Raw genomic sequence first — 25,881 nt, forward strand, 5'->3', positions numbered from 1 at the left:
GCTGAAACTGACACCCGGAAGCGGCAAGGACAGACCACTATAAATGCCGGAAGAAGCATCAAAGCAGCGCTTCGCAGGAGGCTCCAGAGCACTGATGATGTCTCCTAGCCAGGGGACGAAACGTTTGCAACAAAAACTTCCAGCTCAGCGAACAAAACCACGACAACAAGCACCCGAGCTACAAATCTTCGCACAAACTTTGAATTGGAAATCTTCATGTATCCTGATGGCTAGTTTTCTGCCTGTTTGTCCAATGTCATGTTTGTTACAGTGCTTGCAAGGTATTTTGTCAATGACATTATACAGGCAACAAGCAAAACTAGAGTTGTGGGATATAGGTGAAGTAGTGTTACTTCTGCAATCATAATTACTTATGCAAGGTAAATGAACTCAGTATATAATTATTTCAACCAAGAGCTGAGTCAACAGAATGAAAACCTTGTTTGCTTCAGATCTTGTCTCGGACTGAAATTATTGAAGTGAGCGAGCTTCGTTTCTCACAGCGTCTTTCAAATTAATCAGCTGCTGTTTTAATGTATGGTGGGTTTGTGGGTTACCATGATGCCAAGGGGTCTGAATAGTCTGGCAGTCATTTCAGATAGGTCTTTGATGGAGGGGAGAGTGGTTAGAATACATTATCAACTAGTTACAGACATAACCCACTCACTTTACATACCGATGAAGAAGGACACCACTTCAACCGGGACATCACATCAATCCTAGGATAGGCCAAACAGGCGCGAAAGATTCCTAAAAGCATGACATTCCAATTGGAACTCTAAACAAACACTGACTTGGATCCTATTTACCATCCCCCTGAGAAAAACAGGAAATGACACCATGGGAAATGATGTCACCAACCCACAGAAATCCAAACAAATAGAAAGGAGGCTACATCACCAGTGCTTCATCCGGAGGTTCCCTGAAAAGATTACCTTGTATGGTGTCAAATGTTCGACAATGAACCTTCCAGCTCAGTGAGCAAACCTATGTCTACAGTTGAGCACAAATATTTACTAGAATGATTCCAAAATATGAAAAATTTCAGTGAAGTTGTTAGCTACTTTCTCTCCAAGGAGAACAGTCCCGAGGGTAAATTTGATAGGGAGAAGGTTCTCTGACATCTAAATCATCTTCCTTTTAGAAGTAAAATGATATGCAAAAGTAATAAGGGTAAGAAAAAAAATTCTCAGCAAGTTGTTGAATCTATGCCATTCTTTTGAGCCAAGCCTCCTGATTATTCTCATGTTATCTTTTATCAGAATCCTTCTCCCTTCACACTAATTTGTAGCCAAAAACTAAAACTATATGTTTAAAACAATTAATTGGCACATTCAAGACACTGGAAATCTAGGCACACAAATGTTAAGTAGAAATTGTATTTAATAAAGTAAGTTGTGACAGTGTCATATGTACATGGGGATGGACAACCAACCTACACCTACTGTTCCGACAATTCAGCATGTTAATCAAATATCTACCAATCCACTGTTGCCAACTGCAAGAGATCAGGCTTAAACTTTAGTTCCACAAAAAGCACAATGCGCAAGTCACCTGAATTAAATCTTGTAGTTTGATCCAATCAATCTGAATAAACCTTTCTCGCTGATAAGAGTTGAAAGGCACACAACATAGTCAGCAACTTGTGGAGAGCAGGAGATATCTTGTTTGTTATGAATTGCAATCAACTTCCTGATAATTTGCCCCAGTCTGCTGTCAGCTAGAATAAAATGGCTGTTCACCTGCAGCCTTTTTTCAAAAAAAGGTTGCTACGGAAATCAAGATGAAATTACAAAAAGGAATAATTTTGGCAAGACATAAAAAGGAGTTACTTTTTACCCTCCATACTAGTAAAAAATCTGATTAGAGAGGGAACAGAATATTATTACTAACTGCCATCAAGAACTAAAAACATGTAGATCTGAAATTGCTGAACTCAAATTCCAAGTGCAGAAAACTGTCAAGTGTACAATCACTTTGCACTATAACCCCTGCTGTCACTTAATCTCTCCCAACCACAACCCATAGGCAATTGTTCCTTAGCTCACCTGCTACTCATCCTCTACTTGATTAAACTATTATATATCCAACTTTTCTTCCCCCAGTTGATTTTAAACTTTTGTTTCCTCTCCACATGCTGTCAGACCTGCTGTGTATTGCCGGATTTTTGTTTTCTAATATTTACCTAGATTTCCTTAAAATGAATTCATGCTACTTGCTTCAAATGCCACAGATTTCACAAATTTTCTGAATTTCATTGTTGAGTACCTTATATTTGTAGCACCTCGTTCTTCCTTCACAGATCCAATTCTTGTGCAATCATTGCCAATAAACTTTTCAGAGGAAGTGTGGGCTAGCACTTGACAGTAAATTATGTTCCTTCAATGTCAAAAATTAACTAGTACAGAGAGGGAACAATTTAACACCGAAATCAAATTTCCCTAGGACATTTCTAGTTGATTTTAAAATGCAATTCTTTCCTGAGTTTCACTTCGGTTTTCTCTTTCCACTCACCTCCACTCTAACTCAATTCCTCTTGCTTTGTGTTCCTATTTAACTCAGGTTTATTTTCAGTGGTTTCTGTTTTTTTCAAATCTTGAACCTCAGTACTCCGGAGATTTTCAAATGCTGTACTTTCTTCAGCCTGTCATTATTAGCTCATACTTCCAGCAAACCGTGTAAAATTCTAATTTGAAGGGTAAATTTAAAAAAAAACATGCACAATGCTCTGCTCTAGCAATTTCCAATGCCAGTATCAAGGATACCTATTCAATGTGCTCATTTAAAAAAAACTCATTCCAAGCTGACTTTTGAGAGGGAAAGTGATAAATTAGGAAATCTGAATATTTACTCCCTTGCAGTTCCTTTGAAAGATGCAGTATTGCCTGTTATGGAATGAAAACAAAACAAGTTTCACAGTTTTGCAAATAGTAGCTTTGATGGACTTTCATATGATTTAATGTTTGTAAGTGGTCCACTTCAATGAACTCATAACTGAAACCCACCTGAAAAGTTTTTGCTAGTGACAGCAATTACATTAGAACATACTTGAAATGCACCTAATCCACCAGTCATTTAAAGTAATTACATTTGACAAAAACAAACCATGAGTAAAGTTTTTCTTCCACTCCTAGCTTTTATTTGATCCTGTCACTGTCACATTGCTATACTGAGTTTATCATCAGTGAACAAGCATCAGATGCAAACAGATGGTTGGATTGAAATCTGCTTTTCCTGAATAGCTGCAAAAAGGTAAAAGGTGCCCTTTTCAGATTTTGGGAGTAGGCAAATACTGCAGTTGAAGGCAAATACTGCACATGGAGTAAAAGGGAATAAGAGATTTATGGTTTGTAGGTGAGTTAGTGTGGTGATGGGTGGGGGGGGGGGGGGGGAAGAGAGGGGGGGGAAGACAGAGGGCAGGGGAAGACGGGGGGGGGGGGAAGACAAAGAAGGGGGGGGCGGGAGGGGCAGAAAGCTGAAGTAAACAAGGGGAGGCAAGAAACTTCTTTAATCTCTCATTTGCTCTTCATGTACTCAATCCATACAAACATGAAAACTGCAAGTACGTTGCAGTTACTACTGGTGATTAGATCTAGTCTTTTACACATCTCTACAATATAGTGGAAAATTCTCAGATCTCAATTTCACAATTGACACAATTGACTCTCATTCTTTCCCATTCTAAGGCTGTACTTAACTGAATGGAGGTTTTTGGTTGCTGGAATAAAAAAAGACAGACATTCTTTTGAAAGTATCCACTGTCATAGTTGCGGGTTAACTGAACAGAATGAACAGAACAGTGAAATGAACAAAGGTCTAAAGCTTTTCGGTATTCATAAGTTAGCTAGGAGTTTTCAGATAGATCATCCCTTCAAAACAATCGTACATTGTATCCAAAAGTCTGCTTAATGCCTTCAAAGTAGTAACGCTGCCACCCTGATTTCGTCTGCTCCTCCTCCCCCACTGGGACACCTTTGCACTCCACTTGAAGCTCTGTTCCATCATCCTTGCTGCAGAAACTTAGTTTTATAGTTGCATAATGTTCTGAAAATAAAGGTAATCACAATTATCAAGTTTTTCAACATCAGGCAAAATTAAACTTCAGATTTGAACGTCAAAATCAAATGAATGAAGTAAACCATAATTACATAATGCATTTTAAACATGCAATAATTTAGCTTGTGGTACACAACTTTACATTGAAAAAACCCAATACACTTTGCAAATGCAAACCAAACAAAAACCTGACAAAGGCAGATTGCATTTATCTAAATTAAATTCTAGGTTCTGCAATTTGGAAAGGCAATCAGGGCAGGACATATACACTTAATGATAAGGTTCTGGGGAATGTTGCTGAACAAAGAGACCTTGGAATGCAGGTTTACAGTTCCTGGAAAGTAGAGTGGCAGATAGATAAGATAGTGAAAGCAGTGTTTGGTATGCTTTCTTTTATTGGTCAGTGCATCGAGTACTGAGTTGGAAGGTCATGTTGCGGCTGTACAAGACATTAGTATTCCACAAGTGGCCTAACCATGTGCAATTTTGGTTTTCTTCCAATAGGAAGGATGTTGTGAAACGGGAAATGGTTCAGAAAGGATTTAAGGATATTGCTGGGGTTGGAGTGGGAGCTGTAGGGAGACGTTAAATATGCTGGGGCTGTTTTTCCTGGATCAATGGCTGACGAAGGACCTTAGAGATTTATAAAGTCATGAGGGACGTAGATAGGGTAAATGGACAAGGTCTTTTCCCTGGGCTGGGTGAGTCCACAACTAGATGGCATAGGTTTAAAGTGAGAGGGGAAAAATATAAAGAGACCCAAGGGGCAACTTTTTAATGCAGATGGTGGTGCATGTATGGTATGAGCTATCAGAGGTAGTGGAGGAGGCTGGTACAATTACAAGATTTAAAAAGCATCTGGATGGACATATCAATAGGAAGTGTTGCTGGCAAATGGGACTAAATTAATTTAGGATATGTGGTCAGCATGGATAAGCTGGACTGAAGGGTCTGTTTTCATGCTGTGTGTCTAAGACCAAAAGTACATGCCCTAAAGCTCAGTGTCAAATTTAAATGAGGACCTTCCTTAGGAAAGGAAACTAATTAAAAAATATGGAATTTTAACCTGGAATAACCTGAAGACCTCGGTCTAGAATTAGAGTGGAGAGTTTTAGGGTGCAAAACAAAAAGGCCTGAAGTAGATGTGGCAGCAGTTGCGCTGGTTGGGAGCAGAGAGCTGCCTTTTTAAAAAAAAACACTGCAGTCCTTAGGATATGGAGACAGCAACAGTGCACAAAGACTAAGTTCCAGGATTTTGACCCAGTGAAGAAAGACTAGTATGGCTTGGTGGGAAATTTGCAGATGGTGCTTCCATGTTTCTGCAGCCCTTATCTTGAGGTAATAGAATGAGTGTTTAGAGGCTGTTGGTGGCACCTCAAAATGTGTTACTGCAGTGCAACCTGCAAATCATACACATTCTTTCTATTGTGGTGGTGAAAGTAGTCAGTGTTGACAGTAATAGCTGCTGGACCAATTAAGTAGGCTGCTTTACTCTGAAGGATGGCAAACTTCTTTAGTCTTGAAGTTGCACTTATCCGGGCAAGTAGAGTGTACTCCATCACACTGTTGACTTGTGCCCTGCAGATGGATAGGGTTAGGGAATTAGGTGTGGAATTGCCTGCTGCATGATTACAAAACATATGATCTGTTCTTGTAGCCAAAGTATTCATATGCTCGTCCAATTCAGTTTCTAGTCAAATGGTGATCCCCAGGATGTTGCTTGGAATGCAATTCAATGTCAGGAGGCAATGGTTCAATTCTCTCTTGTCAGAGATGGTCACTGTCACCACCAGCGCAAGGTAATGTTTCTTGCCACTAAGTGTGGACACAGGCCAGGTCTTGGTGCAGAGGTACACAGATTGCTTCAGTATTGGAGGAGTTGTGAATGATGCTGAATACAGTGCAGTGTGCATCCACACTCTGACGTTGTGATGGAATGAAAATCATTAAGGAAGCAACTAAAGGCACTACCCTAAAATTAGAATATTTACTCCCTTGCAGTTCCTTTGAAAGATGCAGTATTGCCTATTATGGAATGAAAACAAGTTTCACAGTTTTGCAAGTAGTAGCTTTGATGGACATTCATAATTTAATGTTTGTAAGTGGTCCACTTCAATGAATTCATAACTGAGAAACTCCTACAGTGAGTGATCGACTATCAAAACCACCATAACCATCTTTAATAAAATAAAACAATGTTGGAAATGAGAGCAAAACAAATTGCTGGAGAAACTGAGCAAGTCTGGCAGCATCTGTGCACAAAGTAATAAACAATGTTTCAGGTAAAGTGACCCTTCTTCAGAGTTATTAGCAGTAGGGAAAAGTGGCATATGCGCTAAGGAGGGTAGTAGTACAGGAGAATGTACAGCTGGAAATAGGGACCACAAGTAGATGAAAATATGCTGGTTGTGCTGAAATGGGACAAGAGTGTGGGGGGGTGGATAAGTGTACAAATAAAAATGGCATTCAGGTGCTAAAATTATTGAACTCTACAGGCCCTGCAGCCTTCAGGGTTTAAGTGGAAAACAAGAAGCTGTTTCCTCCCGCTTGTGCTAAGTTTTACCGAAGCACTGCAGCAGGCCAAAGATAGAAACATTGGTCATGGAACACTGCTAATAAGGGAAGCAACTGGTAGCTTAGGGTCATTTTTCCAAACAGAATGTAGGTATTCCACAAAGTGGTCGTCCAATCTGTGTTTTGTCTCCCAAATGTAGAGATCACACTGAGCAGTAAATACAGACTAGATTGAGTGAAGTGCTGGTAAATTGCTGCTTAACCTGAAAGATGTCCAGGGCCCAACACTTCTGCTGCAGTCATAGAAGGTGTAACATCCGTCTGTTTAATTCTACCATTCGTCTGGAGCCTTAAATAGTGAGGAGCATGGAATTAAACAGTGGGTGTTACACCTTCTGTGGCTACAGCAGAAGTGTTGGCTCCATACATCTTCCAGATTAAACAGCAATTTACGTGCATCGCTCAATCTAGTCCACTGTATTCACCGTTGACAGAATGGTTTCCTCTAGATGAGGAAAAGAAGACGAAATGAAGATTGGGCAACCGAACGCAAAAATCATGTCAAGCTTTCAGTTACCTGTCACTTCAACACATTGCTCAAGCACTGCAGTAGCCCTGAGATGGAAACACTTGCCATGGAACAAAGGTCAGTATAAGCTGGCAAAATAGCATCTCACTGAACTTCAACATCATGTTCAATACTTTCTCTTAGTCCCTTACACACCCCACATCTGTAACAATACAGGCTGCTTTCAGAACAGGCAATTGTTTCCCACCAATTTATGGCCTCCATCATCAGCTTTTCTTTTACTCAAGCCTAACTCATGGTCCTCAGCACATACTTTGGGAATAAAGGTCACTGAATCCGAAAGTGCTTTCCCTCCACAGAATGCCAGTCCTGCTGAGTTTCTCCAGCATTTTTTCCCCCAAGTAAGCAGTTTTGGAAAACATACAGGGTGATGGACTCAGGGGAATGTAGCACGAACAGCCAAGTTTCTAATACCGAGACCAGCTCTAATGTAATGGAGGGATAGGTCAGGTTCCAAGTGATCAACTGTGATAGGGAACTCTAGTCAGAAGCAGACAGACAGATGTTTCTGTGGCTGACAGAGATCAGAATGGTGTGTTGCTTCCCTGGGCCAAGATCAAGAATATCTGTGTGTGTACAGAATATTCTCAAAAAAGGTGAGTGGGAACAGCAGGAAGCCATTGTGCACATTGGAAATAATGACACAGGAACAAAAAAAAGGATGAGATTCTGAAGGGAGAATATAGGAAAGTTAGGCAGGAATTTAAAAAGGAGGTCCTCAAGGGCAGTAATATCTGGATTACTCCCAGTGCTATTAGTGAGTGCAGGGATAGGATAGAGCAGATGAATGAGTGGCTAAGGAGCTGGTGCAGGGGAGAAGGGTTCACATTTTTTGGATCATTGGAATCTCTTCTGGGGTTAAAGTGACCTGTATAAGATTAGATTGCACTTGAACTGGAAGGTGACATTTGTGAAAGCTGCTCAGGAGGTTTTAAACTATTAAGGTGGGGGGAAACTGAGGAAAAAGATTATCTGAGAATGGTTCAGTGGAAACAGGAACAAGTCAAACAAACAAATGTCAATGCAGGCAGGAACAAAGAATTAGGTAAATTAAACTGCATTTATTTCAATGCAAGCAGCTTAACAGGGAAGGCAGATGGACTCAGGGCATGGTTAGGAACATGGGACTGAAGTGTCAGAGCAATTAGAGGCATGGTTCAGGGATGGACAGGATTGGCAGCCTCATATTCCAGGATACAAATGCTGTAGCAAGGATAGGGGAGGGGGCCCCCCAAGACACTAGGTGGAGTGGCATTTTTGATAAGGGATAGCATTATGACTGTACTTAGGGAGGATATTCCCAGGAATATTTACAGGGAAGTTATTTGGGTGGAACAGAGAAATAAGAAAGGGATGATTACCTTAGTGGGATTATACTATAGACCCCCAGCCCAACAGTTAGCAGGAAATTAAGAAACAAATTTGTAAGATCTCAGTATCTGTAAGAATAATAGGGTGGTTTAGGTAGGGGATTTTAGCTTTCCAAACAAACACTGGCAGGCCCAGTCTAAGGATTTAGATGGAGAGGAATTTGTTAGCTGAGTACAAGAAAACCTTCTGAATCAGTATGTGGATCTATCTACTAGTGAAGGTGCAAAACTATCTACTCTTGGGAAATAAGGCAGGGCAGGTGACTGAGGTGTCAGTGGGAAAGCACTTTGGGACCAGTGACCATAATTCTATTAGTTTTAAATAGGTGATGGAAAAGGATAGACTGGATTTAAAAGTTGAAGTTCTAAACTGGAGGAAGGCTAATTTTGACGTTATTAGGTAAGAACTTCTAAGAGTTGATCGGGGCGAATGTTCACAGGTAAGGAGACAGCTGGAAAATGGGAAGCCTTCAAAAGTCAGATAATGAGAGTCAAGAAACAGTATGTTCCTGTTAGGGTGAAAGGCATGGCTGTTAGGAGATGCTGGATGACTACAGAAATTGACGTTTTAGTTAAGAAAAGGAGGAAGCATATGTCAGCTATAGACAGCACAGATCGAGTCAATCCTTACAGTATAAAAGGCAGTAGAAGTGTACTTAATAGGGAAATCAGGAGAGCAAAAAGGGGACATAAGTTAGCTTTGGCAAATAGAATTAAGGAGAATCCAAGGGCTTTTACAAATACATTAAGGACAATAGGGCAACTAGGGCAAGAACAGGACCCCTCAAAGATCACCAAGGCTGCCCATGTGTGGAACCGTAGGGGATGGAAGATGCTAAACTAGTATTTTGATTAGGTCTACTGTGGTGAAGGACATGGAAGATACAAATGTGAGGAAATAGGTGGTGACCTCTTGAACAATATCCATATTACAGAGATGATGGTGCTGGATGTCTTAAAAGGCATGAATGTGCATAACTCCCCAGGACCTGATCAGGTGCATCTAGAACTCTATGGGAAGTAGGGAAATGATTGTTGGGCCCCTTGCTGGATATTTGGAGCATCAACAGTAACAGGTAAGATGCCAGAAGTCAGCTAACGTAGTGCCACTATTTAAGAAAAGCTAGTAAGGAAAAGCTGGGAAACAATAGACTGGTGAGCCTGACATCAGTGCTGGATAAGTTGTTGGAAGGAATCCTGAGGGACAAGATTTACATGTATTTGGATGGGCAAACACTGATTAGGAATAGTCAACATGGCTTTGTGCTTAGGAAATCATGCCTCACAGACTCGATTTGAGTTTTTTGAAATAGAGAAGTGGGTTGATGAGGGCAGAGTGGAGAATGTGATCTATATGGACTTCAGTAAGGCATTCAACAAGGTTCCTCATGGTAGACTGACTAGCAAGGTTAGATCACATGGAATACAGGAGAACTAACCATCTCTATACAGAACTGGCTCAAAAGGTAGAAGACAGAAGGTGGTGGTGGAGGGTTGCTTTTCAGACTACAAGCCTGTGACCAGTGGTGTGTCACAAGGATTGGTACTGGGTCCACTACATTCTGCCATTATATAATGGATTTGAATGTGATTAAGGGAGGTACAGATAATAAGTTTGTAGATGACACCAAAGTTGGAGGTGTAGTGGACAGTGAAGGTTACCTCTTACAACGGGATCTTGACCAGATGGACTGAGAAGTGGCAGATGGATCTGAATTTAGATAAATGTGAGGTGCTGTATTTTGGAAAGACAAATCAAAGCAGGACTTATACCCTTAACAGTATGATCCTGGGGAGTGTTGCTGAACAAAGGGACCTTGGACTGCAGGGTCACAGTCCTGGGAAGTGGAGTCTCAGGTACATAGGATAGTGAAGATGGTGTTTACTGTGCTTTCCTTTATTGGTCAGAACATTGAGTATAGGAGTTAGGAGATCATGTTGCAGCTGTACAGGACAATGGTTAGGCTACTTTTGAAATGGTGAACACAATTTTGGTCTGCCTCCTACAGGGAAAATGTTGTGAAACTGGGAAAGGATCAGACAAGATTTACAAAAGATGTTGCCAGAGTTGGAGGAAATGGGACTAGATTAATTTAGGATATCTGGTCAGCATGGATGAGTCAGACTGAAGGGTCTTTTTGTGTGCTGTACATCTCTATGACTAACTTACTTTGTCAGGTAGGACTCCAACTAGCAGAGATCCCATATCCCCCAATGATTCCCATTGACTCCAGTTTTCTTGAAGCTTTTGATGCCATACTGTCAAATGCTACTTTATGGTAACTACCCTCATTCCACCAAGTTCGACTCTTTGTCCGTGGTTGGATCAAGTTAAATGAGGAGGGAGCTGAATGGCTGTCTTATTCCAATCTGAACTGTCAGAGATCAGGTTATTCTTTTACAGGTGTTATCAAGTGGTACTATCAAAAGACTCCCCTCCATCACTGACAATAGAGGAGACTGAGAGGATAGTAATTGGCCAGGTTTAAATTTGTCCTGTTGCTTGTGTACAAGACGTACTTGAATAATTTGCTATGTAGTTAGGTAGATGTCAATGTTGTAACTGTACTGAAACAACTTGGCTGGGCTAGAATCAAGTGCATACATTGTACGGCACTACTCATTAAATGTATTGAGAACTTTAGCCAATATAAAGTTTAGTCAAATCCTTGCACTGTAGGGCACAGTTATATTTAACAATTAACTCTACAGGGACAAAAACATACCAGTTGGCCATGACTTGTACCTCCATTTCATGATAATCCGTTGCTCGGAAACCTGGTCAATAAAATTAGGTCATCAGTATGTTGATAATGGTGATGTTTTCACATAAACACTAACAGCAAGCACTACTCCCCCAGTCATTCCCCTCTAAGTCAGAACTTACTCTAACATCCTTCACATAGAGCAAAGAAAAAACAAAAATTACAAAGTCACTACACTAAAATTAGCCTTAGTTAAGAGACTTCAGCACTGCAAATTTTACTACAGATTCACATCGCATGTGGTTTTCTCCAAAAACTGGAGAAGTAACAAGCTTTGGAAGGCTTTTCACTTGTAAACATCAGGAACCAAAATTTTTTGGATAAGTGTGGGGAAAAGCAAATCAAATAAAGTTTGGATTTAACAATTCTTCCCGTATCACTACCCCCGCCCCCAATCAATTTATGGAGTGTGATCCCAGAAATTAAACTGCCTCTAAGTATACCCATTCAACACTACCATATGGGTTCTTATATTAATTTCTGAACACAATTAGATAGCATTATTTTTTTTAAATCAAATCACTACCATATGCTCCCACATGGATAAATGTACCTTAGATTTAAACATCAAGAGGCATGGAAAGTTTACTTCAATTCTAGGCCCCAAAAAGATTTTTAAAAGTCCCAAACTTGTAATGCAAGATTTTAAAATCTCTCACACTCACCAATTCCAAGAATTCTCCACTGACATTCCCATCTAGAAGTCGGAACTTCCCTCCTTTTGTAGCCTCAACAACTGCTGGTGCATGTGTGAAAGCCTGAATAAGCTAAAAGATGAACAGTATCACGTCAGCTTTAGAACAATGAAACATATAACAAGGGTTTCTCTCTCTCCCCTCAACTCCATTAATAAACTACGACTCAACTGTTTTATTAAAATGAAACAAGTTCTGAAACAGAATTAATTACAATACCAGAGAAGTGAGATAACCAAATCTTTTAATATGACAATTACCTACCAGAAGGTTGAACTAAATATTTTGTGCATTTCAAATTTAATTTTAGTTCAATTCAACTCTGCCTAAAAGGATTCTGGAGTGGTCAAATGTAACAAGGAAGGAGGGAAATCAAACAACTACAATGAACTTTCAAATTTGTGCCATGCAACCATTTTAATATAGGTCATGTGTAGCTGTTTATTCCTTGCATGGTGTGTTATGGGTTGCTACATATTTCACAGCTTAGAAAAATATTGATTATAGGTCAGCTAGCTGGAGTCATTGTTCATGTTTTAATGGATTGTTTCCAAAGTATCAAGAAAGTCAGTTTAAATAGGCAGTCAACAGTTTGATGAAAATTAAAATTAGTTTGATAACTCTAACCAGTATAATAACAGCACATGTGACTGAGAAATCAATGGATGCTCGATATTTGGATTTTTAAGAGGAATTCTATAAAGTTAAAGATTGCTGTGCAAGATAAAGACTCATGAGATTGGGGTAGAGGCTTGGTTTGACAGAAGAAATTAGAGCATATCAAATAAAGTTACTGCTGGGATGCTGCAAAGACCAGCATGAGCATCAACTGAAATCTACTTTAATTATGGAGATAAAAAAGGCACCAACCACAGCATATCCAAGTTTGCCAAGATTAGATTAGACTTACAGTGTGGAAACAGGCCCTTCGGCCCAACAAGTCCACACCGACCCGCCGAAGCGCAACCCACCCATACCCCTATATTTACCCCATTACCTAACACTATGGGCAATTTAGCATGGCCAATTCACCTGACCCGCACATCTTTGGACTGTGGGAGGAAACTGGAGCACCCCGAGGAAACCCACGCAGACACGGGGAGAACGTGCAAACTCCACACAGTGTCGCCTGAGTCGGGAATTGAACCCGGGTCTCAGGCGCTGTGAGGCAGCAGTGCTAACCACTGTGCCACCCATAAATGATAAACAATACCAGATTTAAAAGTAGGCTGTGAAGATGACAATTTGCACAGGGATACAGAGGAGTTTGTGGACAGGACAGTGTAGATGTAGAAATGGAGAAATATTTTATCGTCTTGAAGAATAAATTCATATCACCATAGAAACAAAATAATAAAATTATGATAGCTAAAAACATTGGGATGTTATGTGATTGGTTTTCAGAGGTCAAGCAAGCTATTAGGAAGGCAAATTATATGCAAGGTGATTGAGTACAAGATTAAGGAAGTTTTACAATTGTTAGAGACCTTTGATATCCAGAGTTTTGGTCTTCTTTACCCAAAGAGAAGACTATACTTGCCTTAAAACCAACCCAGTGGTGGCAGCACAGAGCTGGATAGTCAGGAGGGACTTGCCCGGAGATTCCTCAGCACTGACTTTAGAACCCACAAAGTCTCATGGCTTCAGGTTAAACACAGGCAAGGAAACATACTGCTGATTACTCTTCTCCTCCAGCGGAAGAATCAGTACTCTGTGTTAAACACCACTTGAAGGAAGCACTGAGGGGGGTGGGTGTGTGTGTGTGTGTGTGTGTGTGTGTGTGTGTGTGTGTGTGTGTGTGTGTGTATATATATATATAGGGGGGAGAAAGAAGAGAGGGAAAAGAGTGCAAAGAGGAGGAGGAGGAGAGAGAAAGAGGAGGAGAAGTCACTATCCACCATGGCTCCAAAAGGACATTGCTGCTGGATGGGCTCTGTGGCAGGTGGTGAAAGAACCAAGATTAAAAAAAACATTTCACCTCATCCTTACCTGTCTACCAGCTGCAGATGCATCTGTATCATTAAGAGTGACCACAGTACAGTCCTTGTGGAGATGAAGTCCCGCCTTTATATTAAAAAACACACCCCGTTTGGTGTGGCACTATCACCATGGCAAAAACAGGAGACTTCAAACAAATGTAGCAATTCAAGACTGGGCATTCATGAGACACTGTTGGCCATCAACAGAATTGTACTCTAGTGCAATCTGTAACTTCACGTCCTTGTATATACCAACTCAACTACAACCATCAAGCCAGGCTCAAATGAATAGTTCAGGAGGGCATGCTAGAAGCAGCTTCAGGCATATCTATGACACCAACTTTTCAGGTCAATCTGGTGAAGCTACTTAATAGACTTCTTGCATGCCAAACTGCATAAGCAGGAAGTAACAGGCAGAGGGTAAGTGATCCCACAGCCAGGAGATCAAATCTAAGCCTGTAGTCCTGCACATCAAGTCATGAATGGTGGTAGACATTTAAACAACTCACTAGAGACGACACCACAGATATTCTTATCCTAATAACAGTGCAACACATCATAAAGATATGTCTGCAGCACTTACAACAATTTTCAACCAAAGTACCAAGTGGATCATCCATCTCAGCCTTCTCCAGTGGTCCCCAGCATCACAGATACTAATCTTCAGCCAATTTGATCAATTTTAATTTGGTATCAAGAAATGGGAGGCAGTGGATATTTCAAAGGTTACAGGCCCTGACAACATTCGAGCAATAGTACTGAGGACATGATCCAGAACATGCCACTCCGCTAATCAAGCTGTTCCAGCTGTCACAACATGGCATTTACCTAACATTGTAAACGTTGTTGAGGTGCATCCTGTTCACAAAACAGCAGGACAAATCCAACCTGCTTGATGTCATCAAGCAGCTTTCAAGCAGCATTTGCTCAGCAACACAGTTTGGGTTCTGCCAGGGCCACTCAGGTCCTGACCCAAATACAGCCTTGGTTCAAAAAATGATCAGAAGAGGTGAACTGTAGAGGTGAAGTGGCAGTGTGAGCTCTCAACATCAAAGCCAGTTTTGAAGAAGCCAGAAAAAAAGTCATTGTATACCAAGGACAAATTCTCCACTGGTTGGTGTAGTATGTGGCACTTTGGAAGATGGGTTTTGGGTGTTGGAGGTAAGTTACCTCAGCTCCAGACAACTGAAGCAGTTCCTCAGGGTACTGTCCTAGACACAAACATCTTCAGCTGTTTCATCAGTGACGTTCCCTCAGTCATCAAGTCTGAAGTGGGGATCTTCATTGATAATTGCACAATGTTCAGCAACATTTGGGACTCCTCAGATACTGAAGCAGTCCATGTTTGAATCTGGACAATGTCCAGGTTCATGTTGATAAGTGGCATGGACCATTCATGCCACACAAACACCAGGCAATGACCATCTAATCACCACCTATTGACATTCAATGGGGTTACCATCACTGAATTATCCAAAAAACAACATCGGGGGTGGGGTTACCACTGACCAGAAACACTACTGGACTCACTACATAAATGCAATGGCTCCAAGAGCAGGTGAAAGACTAGGAATAGTGACAAGTAACTCATTTAACTCCTAAAAGCCTGTTGACCACCTAAAAGGCACAAGTCAAGATTGCAATAGAATACTCCGCACTTGAGTGTTGAGCTGCCCCCATCCAGGCAAGGAGCTTGATACCATCCAAGGCAAAGCAGTTGTTTGGTTGGCACCATGTCCACAAGCATCTACTCCTGCCACCACCCAACCCTCAGTACACACTGTTGCTATCTACAAGATGCACTGCAGATATTCAAAGATCCTTAGACTGGACTTTCCAAACCCATGATCACTTCCATCTAAGAGGCAAGGGTAGCAGATATATGGGAACACCACTACCTGCAAGTTCTCCTCCAAGCCACTCACCATCCTGACTTGAAAATATCTTTCCCTTCCTTCACTGTTGCTAGACCCAAATGGCATTCTGCATTAAGCTATATCATGTGGACTGCAGATAATCCCTACAGCGTGGAAGCAGACCACGCAAGCCCATCAAGTCCACACTGACCCTCTGAACAGCATCCCACCCTGACCCATCCCCTACCGTATCCCATCCCTGCATTTCCTATGGTTTTTCCACCTAAGCTGCTCATCTTTGGACTGTGGGAGGAAATAAGAGCACCCAGAGGAAACGTATGCAGAAATGGGGAAAATATGTAAATTCCAGTCACCCAAGGGTGGACATGAACCCTGGTGCTATGAGGCAGCATTGCTAACTATGAGCCATCCTCCACCAGTACACAACCAGTTTCTCATGGGCACTTAGGGACAGGTAACAAATGCTGGCCAGCCAGCAATGCCCACATCCCACAGGTGAATTACATAAAAACTATTTCCATGATGGTGATTGGTAGTCTACAACTAATCAAGCTTTTACAATCAAATCAAGCTTGGTGTGGTGCTCTCACCTGCGTTTTGGAAAGCTGTAGGTTCCAGGCTCACTCCAAATATTTGAACACATTTAAAACTTTGTTGAGAGAAAATGAACAGCCAGTTAGACAAGCACAAATAGAGGAGAGCCAGTATAGATTGAAGGGTAAATTATGTTTAATTAACTGGACTTTTTTGGTGAGGTAACGAAGGGCCGTATAGTTGATTACTATACAATGATTTTTAAAGTATGATAAAAACATTTGCAAAAGACTTTAGCAAAACAAACTTATTGGGTATAACACTGGCCAAGGATTAGCAAAGATGATAAATTGTACTCCTTTCTTGACTAGGAGTAGGGGATATCTGGAAATCTGCATTGTTCACCACTAGCACCACTACAGTCAGATATAATGGCGAGTTTTGTAGAGGACATGGAAGTTGTATAGTAAACTGTAAGAAAGGCTTACTATTGCAAAGTTGTCCAACAGGCTGATGAAATGAATGACACTGACAAATGAAATTCAAAAAAAAAGTAAAGGGGACGGGGGATGCAGCAACAATACATCTGCTTTTAATATTGTACCATTTTAACAAAAACAAATCGAGACCAGAGAGCATTTGGCACAAATCTTTGAAGGTGAAAGGAGAGATTAAGAAAACAATTGAGAATATACAGAATTTAAAGTTATTTCAAGAGGCAAAAGCAAAATACCTGTGCTAAACAGCCATAAAACACTAGTATCCATTTTGACCACTACCAGTTAAAGATACAAAAGATGTGAGGTTAAGAAGTAGAGAATGATTCCAATTGAGAAATTAATTACATGCAAGTGGCTGGTTTCCTTGGTAGCTTGAAAGCCCAGAAAGACTTGACAGGTGTTTAAAATCAAGAGCAGATTAGCTACAGCAAAGATAAACCAATTTCCAATAGTTTAAGAGTTGGCGACCAGCAAACAAATTTAAGGGAGTTCAGAGTTTGAAAGAAGATTGGTAGCTTGGGTGCTCGTTGTGGTTCTGTTTGCCGAGCTGGGAATTTGTGCCGCAGACGTTTCGTCCCGTCTTGGTGACATCCTCAGTGCTTGGGAGCCTCCTGTGATCTGTTCTCCGGCATTTATAGTCGGAGTATAGCGGCAGAGACAAACCACTATAAATGCCGGAGTAAAGATCACAGAAGCGCTTCACAGGAGGCTCCCAAGCACTGAGGATGTCACCTAGACAGGGGACGAAACGTCTGCAACACAAATTCCCAGCTCGGCGAACAGAACCACAACAAATTTAAAGGAGCTCAGAACTAAAAAAAAAATCAGTTCTGACATCAGAAAAGCACTTCATGCAATGAGTCATTAGAATTTAGAATCCACTTTTACACAGTAACAGCCTTCCAAAAAGATATTTGAAAGGAGAAAATAAAGAGCATCAAGATCAACATGATTGATTTTTCGAAGTTAAAAAAAATTGGGGATAACTCAATGATCTCTTTGTTGCATTGTGTTTTTTGATTCTTCTGCCAAAGAGACAAGACAGCAGCTCCTAAATCTTGACATACTTCTCCACTACAAGGTGTACTACAGCAACAAACACTGTTTCACACTTGCCTCTTGCGTAATGAAGATTCTGTATAATTCTTCTGGTGATGTCATAAAGTAGTCCTTTAAGTTAAACTTACAGGTTGGAATCTTAACCCCAACTGATGTAACCTGACTGGGTAAGTGCCCCACAGCAACCTGAAAAGAAAGTAATTCATGTAAAGTAGAGCACAATGACAGAGGAAGTAGTACAAGCTTCCAAGAGCAAGGTGAAACAGTGGATTATGAAGTCGACATGAACAGCTAAATTCATTATTGAAGTCTTCAACAAACTGAAGATCAAACAAACCCAGCCTGAGATTGCATTAACCTCGGACTATGGTTTTTAACATGAGACAAAAATTGTGTAGCCTTTCAGCTCTAGAAGGGAAATGAGTGTTTGACTTTTTAAGCTCGATTGCCTACTTTAGGTGAATTAGAGCCATACTACATGCTTTAAAATGCCACAGCTTATTTGCTATTGACAGATTTTGTCAAAAGCCATATCAGTAGTGGGATTTAAGAAAGGTGTTAAGGAAAAGCCAGGAAACTACAGACCAGTAAGCCTGACACTGGCAGTGGGAAAGTTGTTGGAGGGAATCCTGAGGGACAGGATGTACATATTTTTTGGAGAGGCAAGGACTGATTAGGGATAGTCAACATGGCTTTGTGCATGGGAAATCATGTCTCATGAACTTGGTTGAGTTTTCTGAAGTAACAAAGAAGATTGATGAGGGCAGGGCAGTAGATGTGATCTACATGGACTTCAGTAAGGCATTCGACAAGTTCCTCATGGGAGGCTGGTTAGCAAGGTTAGACCTCATGTAATACAGAGAGAACTAACCATTTGGATACAGAACTGGCTCAAAGGCAGAAGACAAAGGGTGGTGGTGGTGGAGGATTGCTTTTCAGACTTCAGGCCTGTGATCAGTGGCGTGCCACAAGGATCGCTGTTGGGTCCACTGCTTTTCATCATTTACGTTCACATCCAAATCACTGACATAAGAGGCAGAGTTAGTAAGTTTGCAGATGACACCAAAATTGGAGGTGTAGTGGACAGTGAAGGATACCTCAGATTACAACAGGATCATGATCAGATGGGCCAATGGGCTGTTAAATGGTAAGTGGAGTTTAACTTAGACAGATGCAAGGTGCTGCATTTTGGAAAAGCAAATTAAAGGAGGACTTCAACAATTACAAAGGTCCTGGGAAATGCTGCTGAACAAAGATCTTGGAGTGGAGGTTCATAGCTCCTTGAAAGTGGAGTTGGAGGGAGATAGAATAGTGAAGGTGTTTCGTGTGCTCTCTTTTATTGGTCAGAGCACCGAGTGTCAGAGCTGGGAGGGGCTCCAGAACTAGAGGGCATAGGTTTAGAGTGTAAGGGAAAAAGGTACAAAAAGGGACCTATGAGGCAACCTTTTCCACACAGAGGGTGGTGCGAGTCTCAAATGAACTGTCAGAGGAAGTGGTGGAGGCTGGTACAATTACAGCATTAAAAGGCATCAGGATGGGTGGAATGAATAGTAAGGGTTTAGAGGGATATGGACCGAGTGCTGGCAAATGGCAGTATGTTAGGTTAGGATATCTGGTCAGCATGGACGAGTTGAACCAAAGGATAGATTTCCATGCTGTACACTTCGGACTCAAAAATTCAATACTTGAGCACCCAACATCAGATCAACCTTTAGGAGATTTCCATTGTGCACATCTAATGTTTGTAGGCACTGAATAAAAAGGTTGCTGCCAAGTGAACAGCTGAAAACTTACTAAGAACTGATTAGTGCAAACCCAAATCAGAAAAGTAGTTTTGATTTTAAAAGTGTGCTCATGTATCATTTAGAAGTTTAAGCTGTTTCATACCTTTTTTGAAGGGAATAGGGGTGTTGGGAGAAGAATAATTGATTTAAATGCTATTTTAACAATGTTCAAGAATTTAATTCCACAACACATGAAAACGTTTCAGAAGCCATAAGTCTAAAATATCCATTAACCATAAGGGACTTAGTTGGAAAAACAACACACCAAAGCATTCTATACATCACTTGGATAGTTTAATCTGGACGCGAGAGATGATGCATTCGAGGTCAAATGCAAGACTATGAAGTAATAGGCTGGACCCTTAGGAGCACTGATATACAAAAGGAATTTGGAGTACAAGTCAGTAGCTCCCCGAACATGGCAACACAAGTAGATAAAGTGCTAATGATATATGGCATGCTTGCCTTCATTGGTCAGAAAATGGAGTCAAAAAGAATTGCTAAGTCAAGCTGCAGCTGCATAAAACTTGAATCAGGCAACATTTGGACTATAGTGGGCAGTTCTGGTCACCACACTATAGAAGGACATGGAGGCTTTGGAGAGCGTGCAGATGAGATTTACCAGGATATTACCTAGGTTGCAGTGTATTAGCTATAAAGGAGAGGTTGGCCTAACCCGAATTGTTTGGTTTTGCTTGAAGAATTGAAGGGCGAGAGGAACTCGATAGAAGTACATAAAATTATGTAAGGCACGGATAGGCTGGATAAGTCAGTATTTCCCCCCCTAGAGTATCAGGGGCATAGATTTAAAGTGGGAGGGAAAAAGTTCAAATGGAAAAACCAAAATAAATCGCAGATGCTGGAAATCAGGGGAGGCAAGAGTTTAGTGGTATTATTGCTGGACTGTTAATCCAGTGACCCAGATAATGTTTTGGGGACCTAGGTTTGAACCCTGCCATGACAGAAGGTGGAATTTGAATTCAATTAATATCGGAAATTAAGGGTCTAATGATGACCATGAATCTACTGTTGATCGTCAGAAAAATACAACTGGTTCACTAATGTGCTTAAGGGAAGGAAGCTACTAACCGTAGCTGGTCTGCCCTACATGTGACTCCAGACCCACAGCAATGTGGTTGATCCTTAACTGCCCTCTGGACAATTAAGGATGGGCAATAAATGTTGACTTGGCCAACACCACTCTCACCCCATACATGAATATTCTTTAAAAATCAAACATTAAAATAGAAATTACTGGAAAAATTCAGCAGGTTTGGCATCTTCTACAGACAGAAATCAGTTAATGTTTTGGGTCCATCAATTTCTATTTTTGTGGAAGTTTAAGAGAAGGAAAAACTTTATTCTTCAAAAAACAGAAGTGATGTATGCCTGCAACATACTGACAGGGGAGGTACAAGATATGACTGCAATGTTCAATAGTCATTTACACAGACAAACAGGCAGAAAACAGAGGGATATAGGCCATGTGCAGGTAGATGGGGTTATTTTAGATTGGCATCATGGTTGGCAGAGATATAGTGGGCCAAAGGCACTTTTCCTGTGTTGTACTGTTTTATGGTCTATTAGGACAGACAGAAAAATGCTAAAAAAAACTGAGCTACAATTTGAAGAGCAATACACTTAAAATACTTTTTAACCTTTGTCTGTAGATCAACCTTGGGCTTCGATTTTGATGGTTCTTTTTGAACTCCATTAACCGTTGGCAAGATCATTCCCTGAGTAAATTCTGAAATACAATCCAAAAGCAATAGTGAATTCTAGTGTATGAACAGAACAGACTTTTATATAGAGCCCATCAGTCCTTTCAATTGTAAACCTAATCATTGGACAGTAGGATACATGATAGCCTAATTTGCAAACTCGTACATAAAGCAATGATCTTTATGATCAGAAAATCCATTTGATGACAGTCGAGGACAAAATAAACATTGGTATAACACTAGAAGAATTCCTTTGGTACACTTCAAAACAAGCATTATTGGATTTTTACATTTTCACCTGAGGACAGATACTCCTCTTAGAGCCTTCGTTCAATTTCACCTGAAAGATGAACCACCAATACAGTAAATTTTTGGTAGTGCACTTTAGTGCCAGCCTCGAGATTTTTTCCAGAGCCTGAAGCACAAAGATTCCTACAGTGTGGAAGCAGGCCATTTGGCCCATCAGGTTAATACCAACTCTCCGAACAGCATAGCACCCAGACCACACCTCCCACTCCCAACCCCATCCATACAATTTCCATGACTAACCCACTTAAGCCTACATATCCATGGACACTATGGGTAATTTAGCATGACCATTCTTGGGTTAGTGGAGCTCCAATAACAAGCAGCTTGACAAGCTGCTGCTTAATTGATACTCCATCTATCACAAATCACTGACAAAGTGGCATTATATCCCATCTACAAAATGTCCTTAGTAGCCCATTCAAGGTCTTTCAACAGCACCTTCCAACATGTGCATCTACCACATAGAAGAACAAGGGCAGCAGATGCACAGGGACACCACCTCCAAGTTCCCCTTCAAGTCACGAAACCTCCTGTGCGTAAGTTGTGGGGTCAAAATTCTGCAATTACTGACACAGGACTGCAGGAGTTCAGGCATCACTAAGGGCAATTTGGAATGCAACAACAAATGCTGGCCTAGCCAAAGATACCCACATCCCACGAATGAATAAAAGAAACACTATCCCCCAAATATGTAACTCAAAAATCCTCAGCTTTAATAACTAATGGCTTAACTTCTCACCACTTGTTGAGCTGAAGCATATCACACAACTCAGTTCCAATCATCTTTATATTCTATACTTCTTGACCTACAATTATGTAGCCGTCTACTATTTCAGTCCTCAAATTTTTTGCTAAACCATTTGGTACCATCTTCCATGAAGTACTTTCAAAAATTAACTCTATGCTGCCTCTTAGATTTTTCACTCCAGTTCTATGGATTGAGATGAATAACAAGTCCAAATGAAATGCATAGATTCTTCCACATGTTGTGTAGCTTGGGCTTGAAAGGTTTGGTAAGTGATTTGGAGGTTTGTGTAGTCTCTGCAACATCACTAAAGCATTTCACTGTCTTCTTGGGGATCTCCTGTCATAACAGAAGACTTATTATACATTGCATTCATCACTACAGATACACAATCTTCATCCGAAATCCTGAGGGTCAGTTGTTTCTCAGAATAAATAATATTTTCAATGAAATTTTTAAAAATTACCTAACAGCAGACAGATGTGTGAATAGTAAGACCGCTAAGACACAATTGATACCTGTCAGTGCTGGGCCACACTGCTGAGTCAGTCTGACTGACATGGTTCAAGTGGGTGTGCAGTTGGGTCACCTGCTCACACACCAAAATGACGCTCCACACTCCACATGAAAATTTCAGAATTCAAATAAAGGATTAGGTACCTATTCTAATCACCTTGCACTTAAAAGCCTAATACCACAGCCCTTCTCTACAACAGATTTACAGGTTTCTGCCTGTGTTAATTAATACAAGTCTTTATAATAATGCTGAATGTGGCGATTTCCAACCTCAATTCCACCCACCCCCAACTTTAAAAATAGTATGATTATATTTTGCAGTGGTGTTCTGAATCTGGTATCAAGAGGCTCAGCAATTATAAAAGGCAAAGAAAAAGTCACCTCAGACCTAGATTTGAGTTAATTTCTAGAATTAAGCCAATGACAGCAGCTCACGTGCAAAAATGCTTTAAATGGACAACTAAGGATGCAAGTGTTTAGTTGACATTTAGTGTGCTTCAAGGCTTGGTTAATTTGAATATTGCTCACCAGGAAAACCATAAATCAAAGTTTTCAATGTTTACTCTACACTTACCTAATTTCAGTGTATCAATGTAATTGAGGAGAGCTTCCCTGATCTTCTTCACGCCTTCATTTTTCATTAAGGCCAAGAGTATTGTGTCAGGCTCATCTTTTGCAAGCCCAACAGTAACCTGGAAAACAAAATTCAAACATATGTTCACTCAGTCTTCCGATCAACAACAGGACGGCACGGTGGCACAGTGGTTAGCACTGCTGCCTCACAGCGCCTGTAGACCCGGGTTCAAGTCCCGACTCAGGCGACTGACTGTGTGGAGTTTGCACGTTCTCCCCGTGTCTGCGTGGGTTTCCTCCGGGTGCTCCGGTTTCCTCCCACAGTCCAAAGATGTGCGGGTCAGGTGAATTGGCCAAGCTAAATTGCCCGTAGTGTTAGGTAAGGGGTAATATGCAGGGGTATGGTTGGGTTGTGCTTCGGCGGGTCGGTGTGGACTTGTTGGGCCGAAGGGCCTGTTTCCACACTAAGTCTAATCTAGGAGTCCAAAAGCATTGAAAGACAAATCTTTTAGAATCACATTGTGTGACAACTCCTTGCAAGTACCTTTTCCTGCATTATTACCACGAATTTCAATCTGTCACAGTATAAATATACTGTTGATGAAATGCAGTTGAGAACATTAAAGAATGCACCATGAAATTATTTTTAGGTGAGCAAAAAAAAGGCCAAATTTTACTCTTCCACAAAACTAGATACCAATAACTATCAGGCAACATAAAGAAAAGACACTGCAGATATAGACATTCAAATGAAAAAGATATATCTTAAAATCAACAGATATTTGACCAAAGCAAAGAAGCCAACGTCTATCTTTGAACTTTAATTCTAGACTCACGCATATACAGAGATGCAATCATTGGACCCAACTGAGCCAGTTAATAAGTCTAACTGTACTAATGCCATTGACGCAGTGTTGGAAGCTATGGCAATGCTAATTACTAAATACTATTGAAGTGGAAAGATTTTCCAGACCCCACCATCCTCAATGGATTAAACATTCTCAACCATCCTCTTAGCCTTCCATTGCTTCGAGTAATCTATGCACTTGATTATTGACCCTTCTACTAATGGAGCAAGTGTCTTCCTATCTGCGCTTCTTAATCTTATATACCGTGATTTGTTCCTCTCAAATAAAACAATCCCAATCTCTCCACCTTCCCTCCCTCCAGTCCTTGCAGCATCCTGACAGGTCCCCTTTGCATCCCTTTTAGTGCAAACATTTTTATTGTGACCAGAACTACACACATGACCCACCTGTCACCTAACCAGTGTTTTAAACATATTCTCAGCATAACCTCCCTGCTATAGAATTCTACAGCTCAACTAAAGGCATATATCCCATATACTTTACTACCATATCAATTGCCCTGCTACCTTCAGGCTTCTGTGGCTTGGCATATCAAAGTCCCTTTGATCTTTAATACTTTCCAAGGTCCTACCATTTGTAGCGCAGTAGCATACCCTGTCAGCTCTGCAAGTATATTACCTCATCTTTGGGGGGAATTCCATTTGTCATTGCCCTGCCCAAGTGACTAGCCCATGATATCCTCCTGCAGTTTATGGCTATCCTCATTTTACTCACTGCCAAATTTTAATGTCTGTTGCGAACTTCTTGACCATAATCCCAACAGTCAAGTCCAAACCAATAACATACACTATAAACAAGGACACCAGCACTGAGCCATAGCCATTGGAAACAGATTTCCAATTCCGGAAACATCCCTTTACCATCATCCTCCACTTCCTACCTCAGCCAATTTTGATTTCAAATGTGCCACTTGCTTTGGACACCAGTGACTCTTCCTTACTTTAAGCAGTCTGTCATAACAGACTTATCACCAGCCTTACTAAAGTCCAAGGAGAACTTCTTTTAGCCAAGGTGGTGAATTTGTGGAATTCAGTGCCACAGGCAGCTGAATATTTAAAGACGGGAGATAGACAGTTTGAGTATCAAGGGAATCATGGGTTATGTGAGAAAGCAGGAAAATGGAGTTGAAAAACCTATCGACCACGATTGGATGGCGGAGCAGACTCGGGCTGAATGGCCTAATTTCTGCTCCAATGTCTTTTGGTCATGCAAGCTATAAATACATTATCCAGATCAACATATTAATTGACTTAACACAGATGGATATTGAAAACAAAATATGAAAAATAAGATTAAAGCAACAAATCTGCCTCTACAAGCTTGGCGGTACACTTGCAGGGCAGAAATAAATCCTTTTCAAGATATTAATTAATATTTCAAGTCTCAATTTTTTTGGTGTACATCTTGAATGTTATTTGTAGGTCAT

The 25,881-nt window shown here is 40.8% G+C and overlaps 1 protein-coding gene across 1 annotated transcript in view; it reads right to left on the minus strand.

The window, feature by feature from the left end:
- Positions 1–1,365: 1,365 nt before the first annotated feature.
- LOC132818411 (activator of 90 kDa heat shock protein ATPase homolog 1-like) overlaps positions 1,366–25,881 on the minus strand; it is a 42,006-nt gene continuing 17,490 nt past the window's right edge. Inside the window, exons 5-10 of the mRNA XM_060829419.1 lie at positions 23,588–23,705; positions 21,381–21,469; positions 17,996–18,124; positions 11,960–12,061; positions 11,256–11,307; positions 1,366–4,044 (exon numbers count right to left, since the gene is read on the minus strand). Coding sequence (XP_060685402.1) covers positions 3,872–4,044; positions 11,256–11,307; positions 11,960–12,061; positions 17,996–18,124; positions 21,381–21,469; positions 23,588–23,705 — 663 coding nt within the window. The 3' untranslated portion in view covers positions 1,366–3,871. The remainder of the gene's footprint in view (positions 4,045–11,255; positions 11,308–11,959; positions 12,062–17,995; positions 18,125–21,380; positions 21,470–23,587; positions 23,706–25,881) is intronic.

Source organism: Hemiscyllium ocellatum, chromosome 8, assembly GCF_020745735.1.
Source record: "Hemiscyllium ocellatum isolate sHemOce1 chromosome 8, sHemOce1.pat.X.cur, whole genome shotgun sequence".
Taxonomy (NCBI): domain Eukaryota; kingdom Metazoa; phylum Chordata; class Chondrichthyes; order Orectolobiformes; family Hemiscylliidae; genus Hemiscyllium; species Hemiscyllium ocellatum.